At 30.9% G+C, this 19,517-nt stretch overlaps 1 protein-coding gene across 12 annotated transcripts in view; it reads left to right on the forward strand.

Moving 5' to 3' along the window:
* The window catches only part of LOC143193970 (voltage-gated inwardly rectifying potassium channel KCNH6), a 310,658-nt gene that overhangs the window by 65,249 nt on the left and 225,892 nt on the right, over positions 1-19,517 (forward strand). The window contains exon 1 of one of the 12 annotated variants that reach the window (XM_076400468.1): positions 6,503-6,672. The exons of 10 other annotated variants lie outside the window; for them this stretch is intronic. In XM_076400468.1, the coding sequence (XP_076256583.1) occupies positions 6,639-6,672 (34 nt within the window). In that variant the 5' untranslated portion in view covers positions 6,503-6,638. Of the gene's footprint in view, positions 1-6,502; positions 6,673-16,446; positions 16,597-19,517 lie in introns of those variants that run through there. One more of the 12 variants, XM_076400466.1, reaches the window with a different exon arrangement.

Raw genomic sequence — 19,517 nt, forward strand, 5'->3', positions numbered from 1 at the left:
CAAATGTATTTTACAGGAAATCACGTTCTGAAGCGATCTTCTACGATGTCACTGTATGACATAAATCTCATCAAATACGTATTACCCACTGGGCAGATTGTGGAATGCTAAAAGATTAATAAAAATGTATTTTGAATCCATTATTGTTTGAAATACTAAATGTAATAATGTAATCTTATCGTCAGTTATTTGAAATACCAATTACAAATTACATTTTTAAGAATTACTTCAATTACAAAAGCCAAATTTGTATTTGGATTACAAGTAATTCAAATACTGTCCAACCCTGGATATAGTAACTATTTTTAATAACATATACACACTGTATTTTTGCAATGTAAAGCACAATCGATAGTCGACATGTTTACAAAAGATTCATGATTTTTATCTAATAATTATGGCTCTCTCGAGTACATTTCCAAAGTTTCAAATCAATTGAGGTACAAGTTTAGGAGAGAAAGAGAGAGAGAAAGCCTTTCGAAAACTCTTCCTATAAATTAAAAACGTTATTTCTGATGTTGGTAAACATGGAATAGACACTTAATACATAATTTTTTTATTATAATTAATTTTACTATACGTAGGATAAATAAGACTAAGAATTTTTTAAAATATATTTCTGAAAATTGCTGCCCATATGCTTATGTTACCGGTAACAGTCGTATTCTTTGGAGGCGATCCAATAATCCATTTTGTATATTGGAGAAATCCAAGAAAATATTGAAATAATGATAATACGAAGGAGCAATATTTGGAAAATACGGTGGGTCGGGTAGAAAGTTTTTGCGCTTCAAATTTTAACCCCTTGAGTCTTATGCGAATACGCACTGTTATAGCAAGATTGCTTTGATATACCTTTCATCATATAAGGACTACTTATCTTTTAGTACCTAACTCAAACTCGTAAGTTGAGTTCGACAGCGTGCGCTTGTAATCATTTCACTCGGTTTTAGCAACTCGTAGTACAGCACGCGCAGTTGATAGCATATACACAGCAACACCTTCGTGCTATGAATATGCACTTCAATGTCTTCAGGTTGTTATTCTTTTCCGAAGTATTCCTAAGGCTTTTAATCACTTAATCTTATAATAACTTCCTCTAATTACTCCTCTCTCGTCTACAAACTTCTTTATTATTTCGAGAGTTTTTCCCCTTTCATCAACGCACTTTCAACTGCTGAAGTCGTACCTCACCGATACACATGTTAGTGTCAAACAGGGTGACGAATACACTGACATACAGCCCATATGTTTGGGTGTTCCGCAGGGCAGTGTTCTTGACCCATTGTTATATCTTATGTACACAGCTCATCTACCGACCTCAAAAAACACTACTGTTGCAATATATGCTGACGATACAGTGGTTTTACATGATAATGGATCCAATATCAGCCACAAAAACCTCCAACTTTATCTTAACAAAGTTGAACTGTGGTAGAAAACGTGGCGTATCAAAGAAAATGAGACAAAATCTATCCATTCACACTTTGTAGAAGAACATGATCCTCAATAAAATTGAATAATCATGAACTTCCGTAAGCAGACAACGTTAAATATCTGGGAATGCATTTTGATCGAGGTCTGACATGGAAAAAAATATAATGATATTATAAAACATATAGTATCATTAGATAACAAGGTTTTGCTGTCAATACATATATATAAGTCAATACTTAGGCCCTTCTGGACCTATGAACTGTGGGGTACTACTAACAAATATAACATAGGTATCCTCTAGAGGTTCCAGAATAATGTGTTGCTAGTCATCGTCCGTGCCCCATATTACGTGTCCAACAAACTGATTCAACGCAATATCCCCTTAGAATCCATAACGAATGTGATTCGGAATGCTAGTGCGAAGTACTCTGAAAGACTATTAGTGCATCCCAATGCATTCGCCAAACAGTTAAATGTGCGCGATGACAATGAAGTGCATACACTCAAACGCAAATTACCATACGAACTGATTTTGATACTGAACTATTTAAACATTTAAATGCCGGGACTAATTATGACACGTTTTTTCTATAATAATACACCCATGAATTTACGACTAGGGATTTTATTCAAGGCATAGATCTATGTTTTAATTTTAATAGTTTATGGCAAGGGTCGGAACTCCACTTTAGTATGACAAGGAGTGCTTAGAGTAACCGCGGAATGATTGCTGATCCAGCGTTATCCCGTGTCCATTTCTTGTTAATCTCTTTTTTTTTAAATAATTGGATTCCAGTTAATTGAATGAATTCAAAAGAGAAGTGTCTTGATCAATCAATCAATTTTTATTATAGTCTTCAGGTCTTTTTTTATTTCAAGTTAATTAAAATTATATTCATTAAAATCGTGTTCTAATATTTATAGGGGATAATGTCGACGCTATGTCTCATTACTATTAATTAAGAAATGATTTCATTAAGTGTCATAATTTTAAGTGAACGTATCTAGTTGTTTGGAGTAGTTTACCAATGCAATTTTTGGACGGTGATGTACCTGGTGCATGATAAATATAGGTGGCGACTATGAATCAGATTGTCGAAATGCGCTTTTCAATGGTATCTATATATAGATATCCTAATTTATATTGTTATATAATTTTTTAAATTCTACTTAATTGAAACTGGAGGCAGTATATGGTTCAGATAATACTAAATAATTAGTAACTAGTTATTTGAACATTAACTTAATATCAATTTAATTAGTTAAAATTAATATTATTTTATAATTATGTTGGTTCATTTATAACCTTTTAAAAATACAACGTGATATAAATTCAATTAATTTTTTGAAACGGATGAGTTACTGTTTAATTTAATTATTTTAAATGGTTTATTCATATCATTTGACCTGAAAAAGCTTTTTAACATACATTGTATACATTAATTTAATATTTTTTAAAACCTTTTATGGAAAGCTATGAAAGGCGACATTTATAAAAAAAGAGTGAGCCCAAAGGCTTCTATATATTTAAATTATCCATTATGTATTATATAATATACAAAACAGAATATTTAGATGGTTTTTTATCTCTACTAACTTCCATTAGCATTGACATTATCCTTTTTAATATATTACAAATACAATTTTGTATTCAATATAATCTCCCTTGTCCTATTTATAGTTTCTATTCCAGTGATATTATTATAATGTGTGATTTTAACGAAAATTATTTTCCAGGCATGCAATTTTTATGGCATTAACAGCCTGAGAGCCGAAGGATTATCGTTAAAGGAGAGGGTAAATATGGGCAAATAATATGGTGGAAAATTATAACTTCTTTTTTGCTGTTAATTATGTGAATAAAAAATCACAAATACTGTTCTAAAATTATATTGATTATTAATATGTTATAGATTTATAAATGTGTAATAAATGTTGTTTAACAATCCAAACTGTTGCTAAATTTGGTGTTGCCTATTTGTCTTTGCGTTGCCACAGTAGTGACATCCTAGTGGAGCTGCTGCTGAACGTAGCTTCGTAGGCTTGAATGAAATGAACCGTTAGAACATATATATTAGAACATAATAAGAAAATAAATAATAAGATTCGGCGATTTGGAGTTTTGTCAGGTTGTAAATTTGTTCCAGCTTGAATAGTGTACGGCCATGTTGTTACATGTTGCTTGGGTTCTTGATGTTGGCTTCTATTTCGGCTACTCTTGTGGGATTGTCGACTAAATAGGATTCGATGAGTTCCTCATATGTTTCTCATGATTGTTGCGCACATTGATCTTGTTGGGTTTCGTAGATACGTCATATCAGGGTAACCAATGTAGCGAATTAGATTAGCCCTCTTTAAGAGGTCCCAAAATAAAGTGTACCAATGGCAATGCCCCCTAATATGTCCCTAATTAATTAATTCAGGACGATATCTGGGAAAGTATTATATATAACGAGCTAAGAAAATAATGTGAGTATAGACTTGGATGTTGACAATCAAGATTCAGAGTTTTTGCTATCAGGTTCTAGATTATAATTTTGGAGACACGCTTACTACATAGTATATATATATATATATATATATATATATATATATATATATATATATATATATATATATATATATATATGTGTTATATAATGAAAATAACAAAAATGGATTTAACATAAAGCCCATTCGGCGGATTGTTAAAAATGTAGAAAATATTATTTAAATGATTAGTTGTTGCGACAACAGAAATACTGGTTTATTTCACTAACGTAATACGTGGTCCACGGGAGGGTAGACAGCACAATTAGGTTAAGGTTAATGCTATAAAATTCCATAAATTAGAAACAGATATATAAAGATGTATTACTGATTTGGCATGAGATTCAAGGACTGCAAGTTTGCGAGTGATGGAAATCCCGGAATGGTATGTGGCTTAATGCAGTCAGGGGGTGGGTAGTTTTTTAATTTGCAGGTGGTACGAGCGGAACTCGCTTTGGCGATGAAAGAGAATCGTCGAGAAATAATTTTGTTCGAGTCGTAATCGTCAGAATTTGTACCATATTTAGTTGGCGAAATTTAGTTGGACTTGGCTGGAAATGTCGTGTAGAAAGATATATTTCCCACAAATAAATGAGGGTTAGGCCATTGGCCATATCATCGGATTGGAGAGATGCAGTTGTTTTGGTTTTCTATATCTTTTGATTTTCGCGCTTCGTCAACTGATGTTTTTTTGCTGACCCCCTCCCTAATGTAAGTGGAATAAAATAGACGTTTGGTTTGTTTTAATATTTATTTTTCAAATAAACAATTTTTAGAAACGTTTATTTATACATACAACGGGACTAGTAATTTTGCGCGTATGAAGCTTCCTAAAAGTATTATTTTAACTTCCCAAATTTTTGTGAACTTACGTAAGTATTATTAAGACACCCATCTTACGTAATAAATAAATGGCCTTAAAGTCAAACATTCTTAATTTATAAAAACATCACTCAAAATTAATTCACAGTCCCGGTACGTAAAAAGAATTCAATTTTTAAAGGCATACAATAAGACTAAGGAAGATAAGTTATTTAAATTTGTGTATCTTGTGTATCTATCTATCAAAATAGTTTAATGTGGCACTGTTGACAAAACAGTAACGAAAAAGGTGTAAAGACAACAAAAATTGATGAAAAAAGGTATAAGTTATATCAGCATTTGATTAGGTTTTGTTCATTAGGTTGTCATAATATTTATCAATAATTAATTGCAGATATGTTATTATTCACGCAGGGAATAAGAATGGTTTTATTCTTGGTACAGAATTAACGTTTTCCTCTAAATCTAAGGACAACTACCATGGAGAAATGAACCATAACATGTTTTTGTTGTAGTTTGAAAATCAGTTGTTAAAAAAACTTGAACTTGATAAGACATAGAGAGGAAGTAATTGATAAATGGTGGATCGTGAACATGTTTTAGACAGATTGTAAATTAAAAATTTAGTGATTGCCTTGGACAGTGACTCGGAAAGTGAAAGTGACTAAAGGAATCTTTCAGGGTATATGATAATGCTGGAAATTCCTGAGAATGATGAGAGTGGAAGCAACTAAAGGTATGCACATTATTAATATTAATATACTACAGTTAGAAAATGGAATTGTAGGGCGTGAAAGATTTGTGTGCACAGATATGATTGTAATTGTTCAGAATTAAACATGAGCATTAGGTTAGAATGTATGAGGAGATAAGGAATACTAATTATTTTGTAGATATGGTAAATGCATTAGGCAGAATTCAGTGATTAATTTTATCAAGAATGGTGTACACAGGTAGTAGCAGAAGAAATAAAAATTACAGTGATGTCATGATGACTTGACAAGTAAACACACCATCGAAGGAAACAAGAACTAAAGGTAAAAAGGTAAATATGCTCTCGAATGAAAGTAAAATACATTACTTTGATATATATATGTTAATTAGGTGGACTAGACCTCCAGGGAGATACCACTACTTGAAAGTAGAACTTAGAGTGCTTAGAACTCTACCTCACGGGTGGTGTGAAAAAGAGTTCGATGTAACTATATATAAAACAACTCTAACTTACAAAATATTATACATTTGTTTTTAACTGTAGTTTTAAATGCTAAATTAATTTAAATGCGTTTAAATTTAAAATAAATTATGTTTGAAAACAGAATTTTTGTATAATTATTTTATTTAGATTAGTTTTTTTATATGTCAAAGCCAAACTGTTTTAGTTCAGAGTTGATGCGGCATCATTGCAAAGTTTTGACGTCACAAATTTCGATGACGCATATATAAAAAAACTTTGAATAGACTATATATACAAAGAAACCGAAAATATGAACTGCACTCTCGCGGCCGGCTAGATCCCACAGACTTGCCTATATAAACATTTAAAAATAGACGACCATAACATCCACCACCGCATTCGCTTCGCGTATTTTCGTCGCGGATTATTTTCGTATCACTTCTGTTTTACTTTCCAGCTTCTTTCGAAAACGTGGGCTTTTTCGAAACCGATAGCGCTGCCGCTTATTTTGTTGTGAGCCGCGGTGGTAAACGAATACGCGCGTACGTTGTTATCATCGTAATGGTCGTACCGATGGACGCGGACATGTTCTAGTGTGTGATGTTTTCGCATTTTGGAGAAGTGTCAGACGCAGTTCGATCCGGCTATTGATCGTTGGACGGGTTCCACGCGGATGCCGTATTCGAACGCGCAGACTGAAATGAAAGGTTTATTTTTCTAACATCTATAAGTTCTATTTCGTGTTTATAGTTGTTTCTCTATATAGTTTTTGAGATGCCTTGTTGTTCGAGTTAATGAGCATACATATATTGCTCAGGAATTCTTTTAATATTTTCTTCTAATGCGACGCAGATTATTATTGCAGTGTTTGGTTGTTAATTGTTTTAACAAACTGTTTGGGAAGTGAAAGGAAGGTGTTAATAGTTTCACAAATATGTTTTTGAAACATACAAAACGCTTGTTAGCTCTGAAAGTAATTCTTATAATTGTTGTCTTGAGTAAAAAATGTATTGAGAAAAATTGATACGGGTTTTATGTACATTTAAATTTTCTTTTTCATCACTTTTTGCCATCTTTGTAGTAATATAGCGGTATCATGTTAATACACTGATGGCAGTTTCGAGGATGTCCATTTGTTTTCCTAATTTACTTTGTTTTGAACGTATTTTACATTAAATTTTTCAATTCACATATGGATTTTATCTGGTTGGATTGGTCTTGTTTAGCTTGCTTAGGCGTGTTTGGGCTGCGTTTATGTTAAATATTCTTATAATTTGTTGGAATATTCAGTTTTTTTGCTATTCGGAGCGTCTCATCATTAACATTAATGTCAAAACAATGACCAAATAAAACTATTAAAGCTATTAATAAAACTATTATTCGATATTTGATGTATAAAACAACATAAATATATGCCTTTATTCAAATGGACATTAACATTGGTGTGTAAGCTACTAGGTGTTTCAATGTATTCCACTCATTTGTGCGTTTTAAAAAATATATTTAACATGTAAATTGAAAAGTCCCCGGCCTACCATAGTAAAACACATTTTTTTGGCAAAATTAGTTTTTTTTTATTCAACATAATTTTCTTCAAGGGTGATACACTGATTATAGCGACCCTCCAACTTTTTTCGATACCATTTTTGTATTTTGCTGATTTGTCTTTTGCTTCAAAATAGGCCTCAGTTTCGGCGATCACCTCTTCGTTCGACGAGATTTCTTCCCAGTGAGCATTCTTTTAAGTTCTTCCTGGGGCAGTGTCCGGAAACTCGTCATCAAGCCAAGTTTTTGCTTCAACTGTATTTTTTTCCTAAAAAAGCAATATTTTATCAACACGCGAAATTCCTTTTTATCCATTTTTTTCACAATAACAAAAGTTGCTTCACTCAAATTGCTATAATTCACAGAATAATGATCCGACAGCTGTCAAATTTATACACGCATCTTTTGAGGGTTAGGGCTAACTAAAGAACATACGGATTTAATTATAGTAGCGCCATCTATGTGCCAGGCCGGGGACTTTTCAATTGACCTGTTATTGAGAAAAATTGGTGTAAGATATATTACGGTTTTCATAATTTTCATTCATTTATAGGTGGTTTTTAAAAGAAAAGCTATGAGAATATATATTAACAACAACAAAACCTTTTTGAAATGTATACATTGAAATAAGAATTAACCTAAGTATTGTATATTATAATGTAATTATTATGTATTGTATATTACACATTGAAATAACAAAATGTCTCCTGATTTATACATACGAAACCATTGATGATCGACTCATATGATTTCTGAATGGTACCAATCTTCAAGGGATATATGACACTTTTATTCTTCAATTCCTTGGATCCATCTATCTATTACTTTATAAGTTGGTTTTAGCTAAACTTTTGTTATTTTCAAAAAAAGTGGATTAAATAGAATATTGTTTATTATTATATTGGAACATTGTGTTACTATTTACATGAGTTACAAGTTGTTTAAGACGTTGGTAATAATTCATTATATTTTCACGCTTGTTGAATACTGTTTTATTGACGGTCCGTTAACTGTAAATACCGTCCCCAGCACCGGAATAATGGCACCAATAACTTTCGTTGACAACAATAAACGTATTAGATAGGAAATGCGGATCTGCTACTATTTACCTGTACAGAAAATTTGACTTAAAGGAAATTATTTCAGTAATTAAAGCTTGTCGTGAGATCAAAGCCAAACATCATTCTATATAAGGTTTTAAAAAGTGTTGAATGATTGATTTGATCAGATACTAATGAACGGTCTATATTTTTTAATGCTCTACCTCAACCTAACACAAAATAATAATGATAATTTTCTTCATTTTGAATCACCATTGTTTCTTGATAAAGATACTTTTTATATAGATCACAAATATCTTGAGCCTAAATATTTAATAGATGCATTTTTTGTTTTCAGCAATTTTGTTGAATCAACTAGGAAAAATCTAAACAAATATTACATAACAAGCAAATAAAATGACAATATACTAAATGCCCTCCTACTGTTGCAATAGTCGCGCGTTTGAATCCTGCTGGAGCATGGTCGTAAGTTTATGTTTGTGATTGCATAATATTTGTAATTGGCGGTAGGCAAGAGTGCAAAATCCTACAAGAAAAATGATCCCAGCCGCGCCAGTAACCAGGCTGGGTAAGATCGGATGTCTTCTGGGATGATTTCTAAATTGGTCACTCGCTAGTTGGTAGGCTTAATGCTGAGTACGGTGGTTCGGACCTCATGTTAAACTGTAGGTCCAGTCCAGATAAACTCTCGCTGGCAAAAGAAGACTTTAAAATATAAAAAAAAAATCAATGACAACACTAGTACTTGACTTCTTAGTGATTGAGCAAAATAAATCAATTCAGTTTAATAAATAAAGCTAAAAACTGTTAAATTATTATTTTTTGGAATGTTAAAAATCCATCAGTCATCGCTACCTAATTTTTACTAAAAATATCACTTGATTTATTCTCGAATAATATAAAATGAATCTTAATATTAGAAAGAAGACATCTGTCGGTGCAAATTTTATTGGATTGAAAGAGGCAGATAAAAAGAGATGGCGAATCATTTAATTTCAGCAGAATCACCCATTGCGCAATCTATTACCTATTATCTCCGTACTTCCGTATAGTTTTTTTTTAATCCTCATGGTGAAGTAAAGGATGTTCACTTCAGGAAATACACAACTGAAATATTTTTCATAGTATTTACGCTAACAATGACAAAAAAGAAGAAAATACTGATAAAATAAATAACTGTAGTAAAATCATAAACAAAACAATCGGATTCGGTAATAAAAAGAGAGATTTGCCGTGGAGCTCATAAAACTATTCATTGCCGACATGCAAACCGAAAACATTCCAATTATTCTGATATCACATAATCGTTTATCTGTTCAAAGACGCTAGTTCGTGGACTAAAAATATCCAATTGACTTCAATATCAATCCACAACAGTTGGAAAGTTTTCACGTTTTATTATCCGAAACAATACCGGTAGAATTTACGAGCTGGAAAGCAGTAAATTATCATAAACATGGCCTATATATTATGAATTTTATAATTTTATTCAGAAATAATCTGGCTCAAATAGATTATGAAGAATAGTCGATATCAACAAATCCAAACGGATTATTGCCTCTTAATATACATATATTTAAAAGTATATTTTGCTTAACCACGTTCAATATTTGATAAAATAATCCAAATTAAACCACCAATCTAGACGTCAAAATATTGTTGTCTTTCATAGCTAACTTTTATTTAACGCAGTAAACTTTACTGGAGAACTCTATTGCCAAATTGTGTTCTATTTCTTCATATAAGCGGAAATTATACTTATGTTTCTATAGTACATAATGTTTTAACTTAATAACTGCATTTATATATATATATATATATATATATATATATATATATATATATATATATATCAACAAATACAACATACCATTTACTGCATTTAACATTTGTACATTCAATTTAATATAATCTTTGAGAGATTCTATCTTTTTATTATATTAAGAAAAAATTTCTCATTTTTTCCTTTTATAATTCTAATAACTTCGCATTAAATATCTTTTTTTATATAATTGTTGAAAGATATATATTTTTAACTGAATGCATTCCAAACAAAAAAAAATCCAAACTGTCGCCGTTAAGTAACCTTAAGTTACAGGACATTAATTTAGATACTTAGCCAAAATATATTTCTTTAAAAAAATTAACCCCTTAATATAGGTGCTAGGACAATATAATTTGATACTATTTAAATGTTGATTGACTTTGTAATAAAAATCTTCTTGTAGTATAGTCACATTTACCTTTATAATTTTGATATTGTTTCATTTAAATACATTTTGGGTTTATACTCTGGCCAGGTAGAAGAATAAGTACTCTTGTTTACATCCTACAAACAGAAAAGGACAACAAAAAAAAAACAATAAACGCACCCTTAAGAAATGTACCAATGGAATACCTTCGCAGCTCTTAGCATGACGATTCAAATAAACCAATAAAATGCTTCGAAAAGAACATTGTAGTGACATCTAGATGTTGTGTGTATATTCATTCAAAATATTCATTCAATGTTACTTAATAAAATTAAATCTCTATTTACTCTGTAATTGTATTTGACATTTTTGAAAATATATTTTAATACAAAAATTCTGCTATTTCGATAGTCCTGGGTACGAATCCTGCTGGGGTATGGTCGTAAATTTGTGTTAATTATTTAACATTTGTGATTGTATTTAGGCAAGAGTGTAAACTCCGTATAATCACGACAGTAACCAGGCTGGGTAACTCCGGTTGTCTTCTGGGATGATTTCCAAGTTGGCCAATTGGACTTCGGCTTAATGCGGAGAATCGTGGTTCCGTGCCCACGTTAAAGAGTAAGTCTAGTCCAGATAAATCCTATTTCGCAAAAGGAGACTCTAAAATAAAACAAAAAAACACAAAAAATGTTCAAATAAGGTAAGAATCAATAATAACTAAAATAATTTGTCTGGAATATAACAATCTATACATGGCTAGATATTTGTCATTAAATAGCACTGTATCGGTGTAAACTAGAAATAATTTGTATCGCGTAGAGTAGCTGTACAGAATAATGGAAATTCCAGATATATCGAAGTTAATACTGTGTGAATTAGAAACATTTATAATATTAAGAAACTCGTTTTTTTCATTATATTCGTAATGTAAAAATATTACAAGCTATTATTGTTAAGTAAATGCATATGATAACTAATTTTATAAAAAATATTTTAATAATAAATTTATCATTAACTTTTGAGCTGTCTATACATCATTAGATTTGGAATATAAATTATTTTTAAAAAGTCCGTTGGCTTGAATTGTTTGGAATGTTTTAATCTCGGAAATCACGATAAAAGCATGGATATTTTAAAATGTATCTGTTACTGCTTTGTAAACGGAATGGATTAAATGCCTACTGAATGATGTATCAGGATAAACACATACTGTATCGTCCAAGTCGATAACCTCGTCCCGGTTTCGAAAACAAAGAAACAGCTTTGGAGAAAATTAATTTTCCTGGCTATGACAGCCGAAATATTCGGGTTAAATGCAAATGAAATGGGGAACTGAATGTTTGAACATAAATTATAGGAGGGGGTGTAACACCTAATATAAAAATGTTCAGTTATGGCAACATGATATACATTCTTTAATGTGTGTTAACAAGAAACATAAAAGAACACCTCATACTTTATAGAAAATATAACTTAATACAATGTACAACTTAATATAATAATTATATGAGTACTTTTTTACTTAGGTTAGATATACTTATCTTAATATAGAAAATATATATTACTATAGTTCAGTTGTACTGGCATCAATATACAAGTAGCAAGAATGTGGGATAAATTCATCTGTATTTCCAAAATTAGAATTAATTTAGACTGCTTAATCTAAAGTTAATACACTATAGAAGTTTATGTGGTTGGTTCAGTAGTTGTATTGTTTCTACTTTGCTGGGTGTTCGTAAGCTTCGTAAGTAAAAGATATAGCACACAAGGCTTACTACTATCGTGGAATCTATTAATACAGAGAAAATGATGATAAAGAAACACAAGAGCTGTGTAATATTTTGAAATGGAGTAAACATATATTCAAATGGGATTTTTAGAAGGTTTAAAATCCATTCTTAAGTTTAATCGTAGAAAATACCAATACACAGTAAAGGAAGACCGCTAAAAAATGTAAGAGCTGTGTAATATTTTGAAATGGAGTACACATATATTTGAATGGAATTTGAAGAAGGATTAGAAGTAAGTGATTTTTCGATTAGCAGCAATTTTTTTGGATACAAAATGATTTTTTTTCACGGATTACTCATAAATTAACAATACAATAAACTGGGATTACTGTTATTTTTAAATTGTTATTGCCTGTTAAATTGTTTCATAAAATCTACCTTATTGACCATATTTATGAACCTTACTGTTTATTTTGCTTGTCCTAAATCATATTCGCAGCTGCATATATAAAATATAATTATTGAAATAATAAAATATAATACTACAAACATTGTTATTAAACTATGTTACTCAAAACCACTGTAGTTAAAACTATATCGTTGTATTTTGAGAAAAATGATAAAACTGATGCAAAAACCGGGATTTCGTAAAATAGTTTAAATGGTAGATAGATTACATAAAATAAGGGTGTGATATTTTTATAAAGACAAACCCCATATTGGATACTTCTAAAACAACTTCCAAATGTTAAGCGTTACTTAAACAATTCAGGAATATCTAAAAATGAAAGGGTACATTAATGGCAACAGGTGTGTAGAAGATCCCATGTGAATGTGTGAAAGTGTACATAGGAAAGTGGGAGGATAATAAGAACAAGGATAAAAGTATATCAACGATCAGTGACATATGTAAGTTAATAAATGTGTGGGTTTAAAAACAAAAACTTTTATTTTAACAGATACTTGTTTAAGTAGGATAACAAAGTTAATGAGTCTCAATATCTTGAAGATGCAATTTGTAACGATTGTGAAATGTTAATAGCTTAAATGAAGTTCGCCCTTTTAATATATAATAATTTTGAAATGAGAAAAATTTTATTTGCTAATATCTTAGTGATATTACTAATATTACAATCTGAACGATTTCTATTAACTATATCAATTACTTACATTTATATTAACGAGTACCCTGGCATTGCATATATCACATTATGTTGGCATAAAGGCTGAGCCATCTTGAGCAGATTGCACTTTGAAATGGTTAAGAAGTTTTTTCGTAACTTTTGGTCAATTTTTTATTGCGAGGTATTGATGGTACTCTTCAATATTTACCTGAATACAGTAGAACTGCTGAATTATGTCTAGATTACTCTTCTTGGTATAATGCCATATTCGATTGCCATATGTCGATATGGGTTTAATGATTTGCTTACAAGGTAGTACTTGTTATGTTGACTGTGTAGAATTTTTTCAGCAGCCAACACATTCTCCTAAATTTAATATCAATTTTTTTTACATAAGCCTTCCAGAGTAGCTTCCTAACTATTATTTATACTGATAGGTATATGCTAATTTCTTCTACACATAATTGATGTCAGCAAATTTAGTCGTCTTCAAACTGATTCTCCACTCTCCGTAACTCCGAAAGCTGCATTCATAGTTTTTTCACAAGTACAATTTTAAAAAATGGAAATTACCTGCAATAAGCAATATTGCAATATTGACCTATAAGATTCTATCTAATAAAAAATCTCAATCTAAAAAAAACGAAAACAAGTTAAATTGCTTCACTTCGAATATTATTGAAATAAAATTCACACACCATAATATAAGGAACCTAGTGGTAAACTAAAGGTCATTGTATATTATTTAGTGGCCCTTGTGCTTATTATCCTTACTAAAACTTTTATTAGAAATTACTAGAGTTCAGTCAGCTTTGAGGGTGTTCAGACAGTATAATTTAGTTCGGTTTAGTCTAGACCACACGAAGAAATATAGGCCATGATTGGTCTTTATTGTCCTCCAACAGTACAAATCTCTTATTTAGAATTGATATTATTGAATATAAAAAATGCTTGTAATATACAATATAAAACTTTATATATCACCAATAACATTATGGTATTTTCTAAGTATTAATATTACGATGTGACCTAATAAAAATACCTGAAGTCATTTGTGAATAAGTATTTGTTTTTAATAGGTTTAATACCCAAATCGTTGTTGAACTATTTGGAAACATCTGTCTCCATGAAAATATTTGAAATACCAAAAAGATTCCAAACGATTTTAATTATTGTTAGTATAGAATCTGCATCCATACTGAAATTTAAAGATAAAGCTAGATAGGCATGCTTGAATGTATTGTATATCGTTAACTTTATTTTCTCATTTTAAATTTATTTGCTTATCTATCCGTTGTGTAGATAATGTTTGTTTTAAATTTATTTATCCATATGTCGTGATTTAATATATTTTGTTGGCCTTTATAGAGGCAAATTAGGAATAACTGGCTTCTTGAAATGTTAAGATGGGATGATACTTAAGCACGTACGTTGTTCTTTAACTGGAAGTGCTCTCCTTATAACTTTTTTTTCTTTGTTTTTGTCTTCTAATTACCTCAAGTGTACATAATAATTGTTCAGCGGGTAATATACATGGCACACAACCAATAAGGTTGAATCATGTTTAGTTTCCATTAATAAAACAATCTGTATATTGATAATAACTACTTCATCATGTTTCTTATAATACTTCTTTCTTCTAATACAATCTTGAATATTTATAGCATAATTATAACATGTTGGAGGTGGAATTATAATAAAATAATTAATAATAAATGAAATATATAGATGAACTTATTTTTATTTTAGCAAGATTACTACATATTGCAGCTTTTTAATTAGTACTTGTTTAATTTCAATAAATTGGTTGGTTATAGTAAAAGAAAACAATAGTGCGACGTTTATGTGTCATCCTAGCTATTAAAGTAGTAATTGCTATATCTGATGACCTATATTCGTTCTAATTGCTTTATTTTTTTACAAGGTGTTTCAAAAGAAAGTTTATATTTAGGATTATACAACTTAGCAGCGATTATAAATTTGAAACTTAAACACTGTTGTTTTAAACGTTTGCAAAAATGTTAAGTAATGTAACTTTGATGTTCAATGTCATAAAGTGTTTTAGCCTGATGGGGTCCTACTTTTTACTAACTGTGTAGATTCTGTATTCAAGAATTGTTTTATGATTTAATATAATTTTTAATTTTCTTTAAATGAATTGTATGAGGAATTAAAGGTACTCTTACTTATTACTGAGATTAGAGATTACTGCAAAATACGAAAAACAACAATTATTTTAGTCACATGTGTAAATATTCTGAGTATGATTGGATCTTTTCTGGGATTGTTTCTTTTTTGGCCATATCTGTAGGTTTAACAGAGAGAATCGTTCTTCAGAGCCCACGTTAGACATTAGGTTCAATCAGGAATAACTTTAGTTTATAAACTGGAGAATCTAAAATATAATATTAAAAAATATACACGATTGAACGAAATTAAAATGAATGAAATCTTTTATAATAATATAAAATTATTATTTAACATTATTATTTATCCATATAATATTATTTATAAAAATCTATGATCCAATGGTATCATCGGAACAATGGAGTAACTAAATATAATATGGCATTGAGAACCTACATATTGTATGTTATATTAATTACTTACTTTAAAAAGTTCTTCGCAAACAATTTAATTTCAATATATAAACTAAATAATAACCAAGAATTTTTTTTACCAGATTGAACCAATAAAATCGATATACTAATAAAAAGAGTTTTTATGTTTAACAAACAAGACATATTTCCATAGAAACGGCACACTTATTATACAAATAATTTATAAGAATCGTAGTTGGCGGTGGGCTACTTCGCCCTCCTCGTCGATTTATATATATTAGGTACTATTAGCAATGACATTCTGGGAATATTAATATGTGTGATTAGTGATCGAAAAAAACGTGTAATAATTGGAACCTAGACATGCCGTCGAAAATTAGTGGCAGTATTTTAAAATTTATCGAAACAAGCGAAGGTAAGTTTTTGAAGATAAATGTCATTGGATGTTACTGCAACCTAACCTCACTTATTTAGACGATTTTAATACGCAACCTTTAACAATATTAAATCTGTCATGTCCGCAAACAAATACTAATATGACGTTTTACTTATTTTATTGTTAATATTTAAACATATTTTGTTTTCTGTAAAAATGATATGTCTTTTTATTAGGACTGAACTACTCGTATTATCGATGTCATCTAGTGGTTGTAATATTCGGGGACTCACAATGGTTTACATGTTTGATATGACGGATTGCATTGATTGCATGCATTATTGCCTATGATCTGGGACTTACTGAATTGATATTTGAAAAGCGTTTGTATGGATAGGTAAATATTAAGAAATAAGAAAATGACTACCACATAAATTCGCCGTCGCAATTTTTTTGGTTCTTATCAAGAAATATTGGAGACCATACTAAAATACAAAGAAGATTTGAGGTGTTTCAAAGCCAATATGTCCCCTTCTATTTCGATTTTTTTAAATATATTTTAAAGTCTCCTTTTACCAACTATGGGTTTATCTGGACTGGACCTACAGTTTAACGTGGGCTCCAAACCACGGTCCTCAGCATTAAAGCCTACCGACTGGCGAGTAACCAACTTTAGAAATCATCCTAGAAGACACTCTTGCCTACAACATTCACAAATTTTAAACAATCACAAACATAAGTTTACCATGCCCCAGCAGGATTCGAACCCGCGGCTATCGCAACAGTAGGAGGACTGTCCCATCGCCTTTACCACTGCGCCACCAAGCCGGCTCAGTTCGATTTAAAACTAATAATCTTGAAAATGTATCTCTTTGAATAACGCTGTAAATAATGTCAAATAATAATTCATTTAATAATTCCTTTCAAAAATAGGAAAGAAAAATTTGAACAGAAACACGTCATTATTGTTATCATCACCATATTCATTAATTCATAGCGGACGCTTGGAGATAATCTCTACATCTCAACCAATACACCGCTGTTGATGACTTAATACTTTACTAAATCTCGCTACAGTTGGTAATCGGCCGCAGCTGTCCTAGCCACAGACAATGTTAATCTTCTATTTTTCATATCGCTTTCTATCATTTTGAACCATTTCTACATCGAGTTTACATTCTTTAGTGGCACACTGAGCAATTGTTTCAGATATTGGCTTTTCTGTAGCATCGATATCTGTATCGCTGATGATGTTCTAGTGCTTTGAATGTATTTATAGATTTTGATTTAAGGCTTCTTCGGATGTTTTGGATTCCATAGATAGCTCAAGTCGTGATTGCAATGGAGATATTGGCCCTATCCACAATATACAAATACATGGTTAGCGTCAAACGAAAACATCGCTGAATGAATGTTTCTTGGATTTCGCCATGTTAGTTGATGTTTCGGTAGTGGACTACAGTGGTACCCATGACAAAGTTTTCTAATGAGGCAGATAACAATGAACGTAAATCATTTTTATTGGTTTTTCCATAGCCAAATTTTCTTAAAACTATTTCCTAGTCAGTTCTATCCAGGCCTCACTGTGCACTGAAATCTCCAGCCAGAATAGATAAATCGGTATCTATGTATGTATGTATACGGAGTTTATTCACGTCAACCTCCTCGATTTTTTAGTTACTGTACCCACATCTTAAGACATTAAGCTTACCGACTGGCAAGTGACCGACTTGGAGATCATCCCAGAAGACATCACGTCTTACCCAGCCTGGTTACATCCACAAATATAAAACGATCATTCGATCGATTCCAACCGCGGGATTCGAACCCGCTTCTATCGCAATAGCTGGAAGACCGCCCAGTTGTCTTTACCACTGTGCCACCCAGCCGGCTGGATAGAATATATGTTTTTACTGTTCCATGGATTGTGAAAACGACTATGCGATGTAATTTAGGCTGAATAGCATGACACACCGGAATGAACACTTCATCGGTAGTCGATAACTGACGGTTTTCCAAAATCAATCATAGCTGGTTCCAAGAGAGCATCAACAGCGATTTTACATTTTGTCAGTTCTAAAACAATAATCTTCTTCTATCAGATATGGTGTACCATTCGTATATTCTGTACTTTAATGCGAAGCCTTTTCCTTTATGACAGAAACTTTGCTGAATCATTTTTTTCTAGTTTTGGCCAGTAGTCCGCTTCTCATCAGCACTTCTCATCCTCTAATGCTAGTGCATCGGTTTATTCGGATGTAACAATATATGTCCTTAAGAATAAATTATTACTAAATATATTCTATCCAACAAAACAATGAACTCATGCCAACGAAATTTATGACACTAAAAAGTCACAATGTTGCCGCTCAACTTTGTGATTTAGTTTATTTTGGTTTTGAAATATAACAAAATTATAATAATAAATAAAATAATGAAATAAAAATAATGTTGTCAAATGTAATTTATTTTATAGTTTTTTATAATGCATATGATAACGAAAGACTTAAACTACAGTTAGTTGTGTAGCCGCAATTGCTGGTAGCTTATGGTTGTTTATTATTTTTAGATTGAACTATTTTCCACCCCACCTGTGAGGTACAATTCTATATATATGCGCGTATTATGTAGTGTTACTTTCATTAGAGAGCATATTTATCTTTTTGCCTTGCTGTGTTTCCTTGTCAAGTCATTTTGATATAATTGTAATTCTCATTACGTTCTTTTGTTACTACCTATATACATTTTTCTTGGTAGAATTAGATTTTATTACTGCATTCTCTCTAACGCATTTTCCATATTTGAAAAGGAGTATTGATTCTTTCCTCATACATTCTATCCAAATGTTCATGAATATTCTGGAAAATATCTACACACAGATCTATTACACCCTATAATACGATATTCTGTAGTTATTCTATATTAGCACACATACTTTATTTCCACTCTCATCATTCTGT

This window comes from Rhynchophorus ferrugineus, unplaced genomic scaffold (genome assembly GCF_030347505.1).
Source record: "Rhynchophorus ferrugineus isolate W39M unplaced genomic scaffold, kcgeb_rfMv2 rfM3, whole genome shotgun sequence".
Taxonomy (NCBI): Eukaryota; Metazoa; Arthropoda; class Insecta; order Coleoptera; family Curculionidae; genus Rhynchophorus; species Rhynchophorus ferrugineus.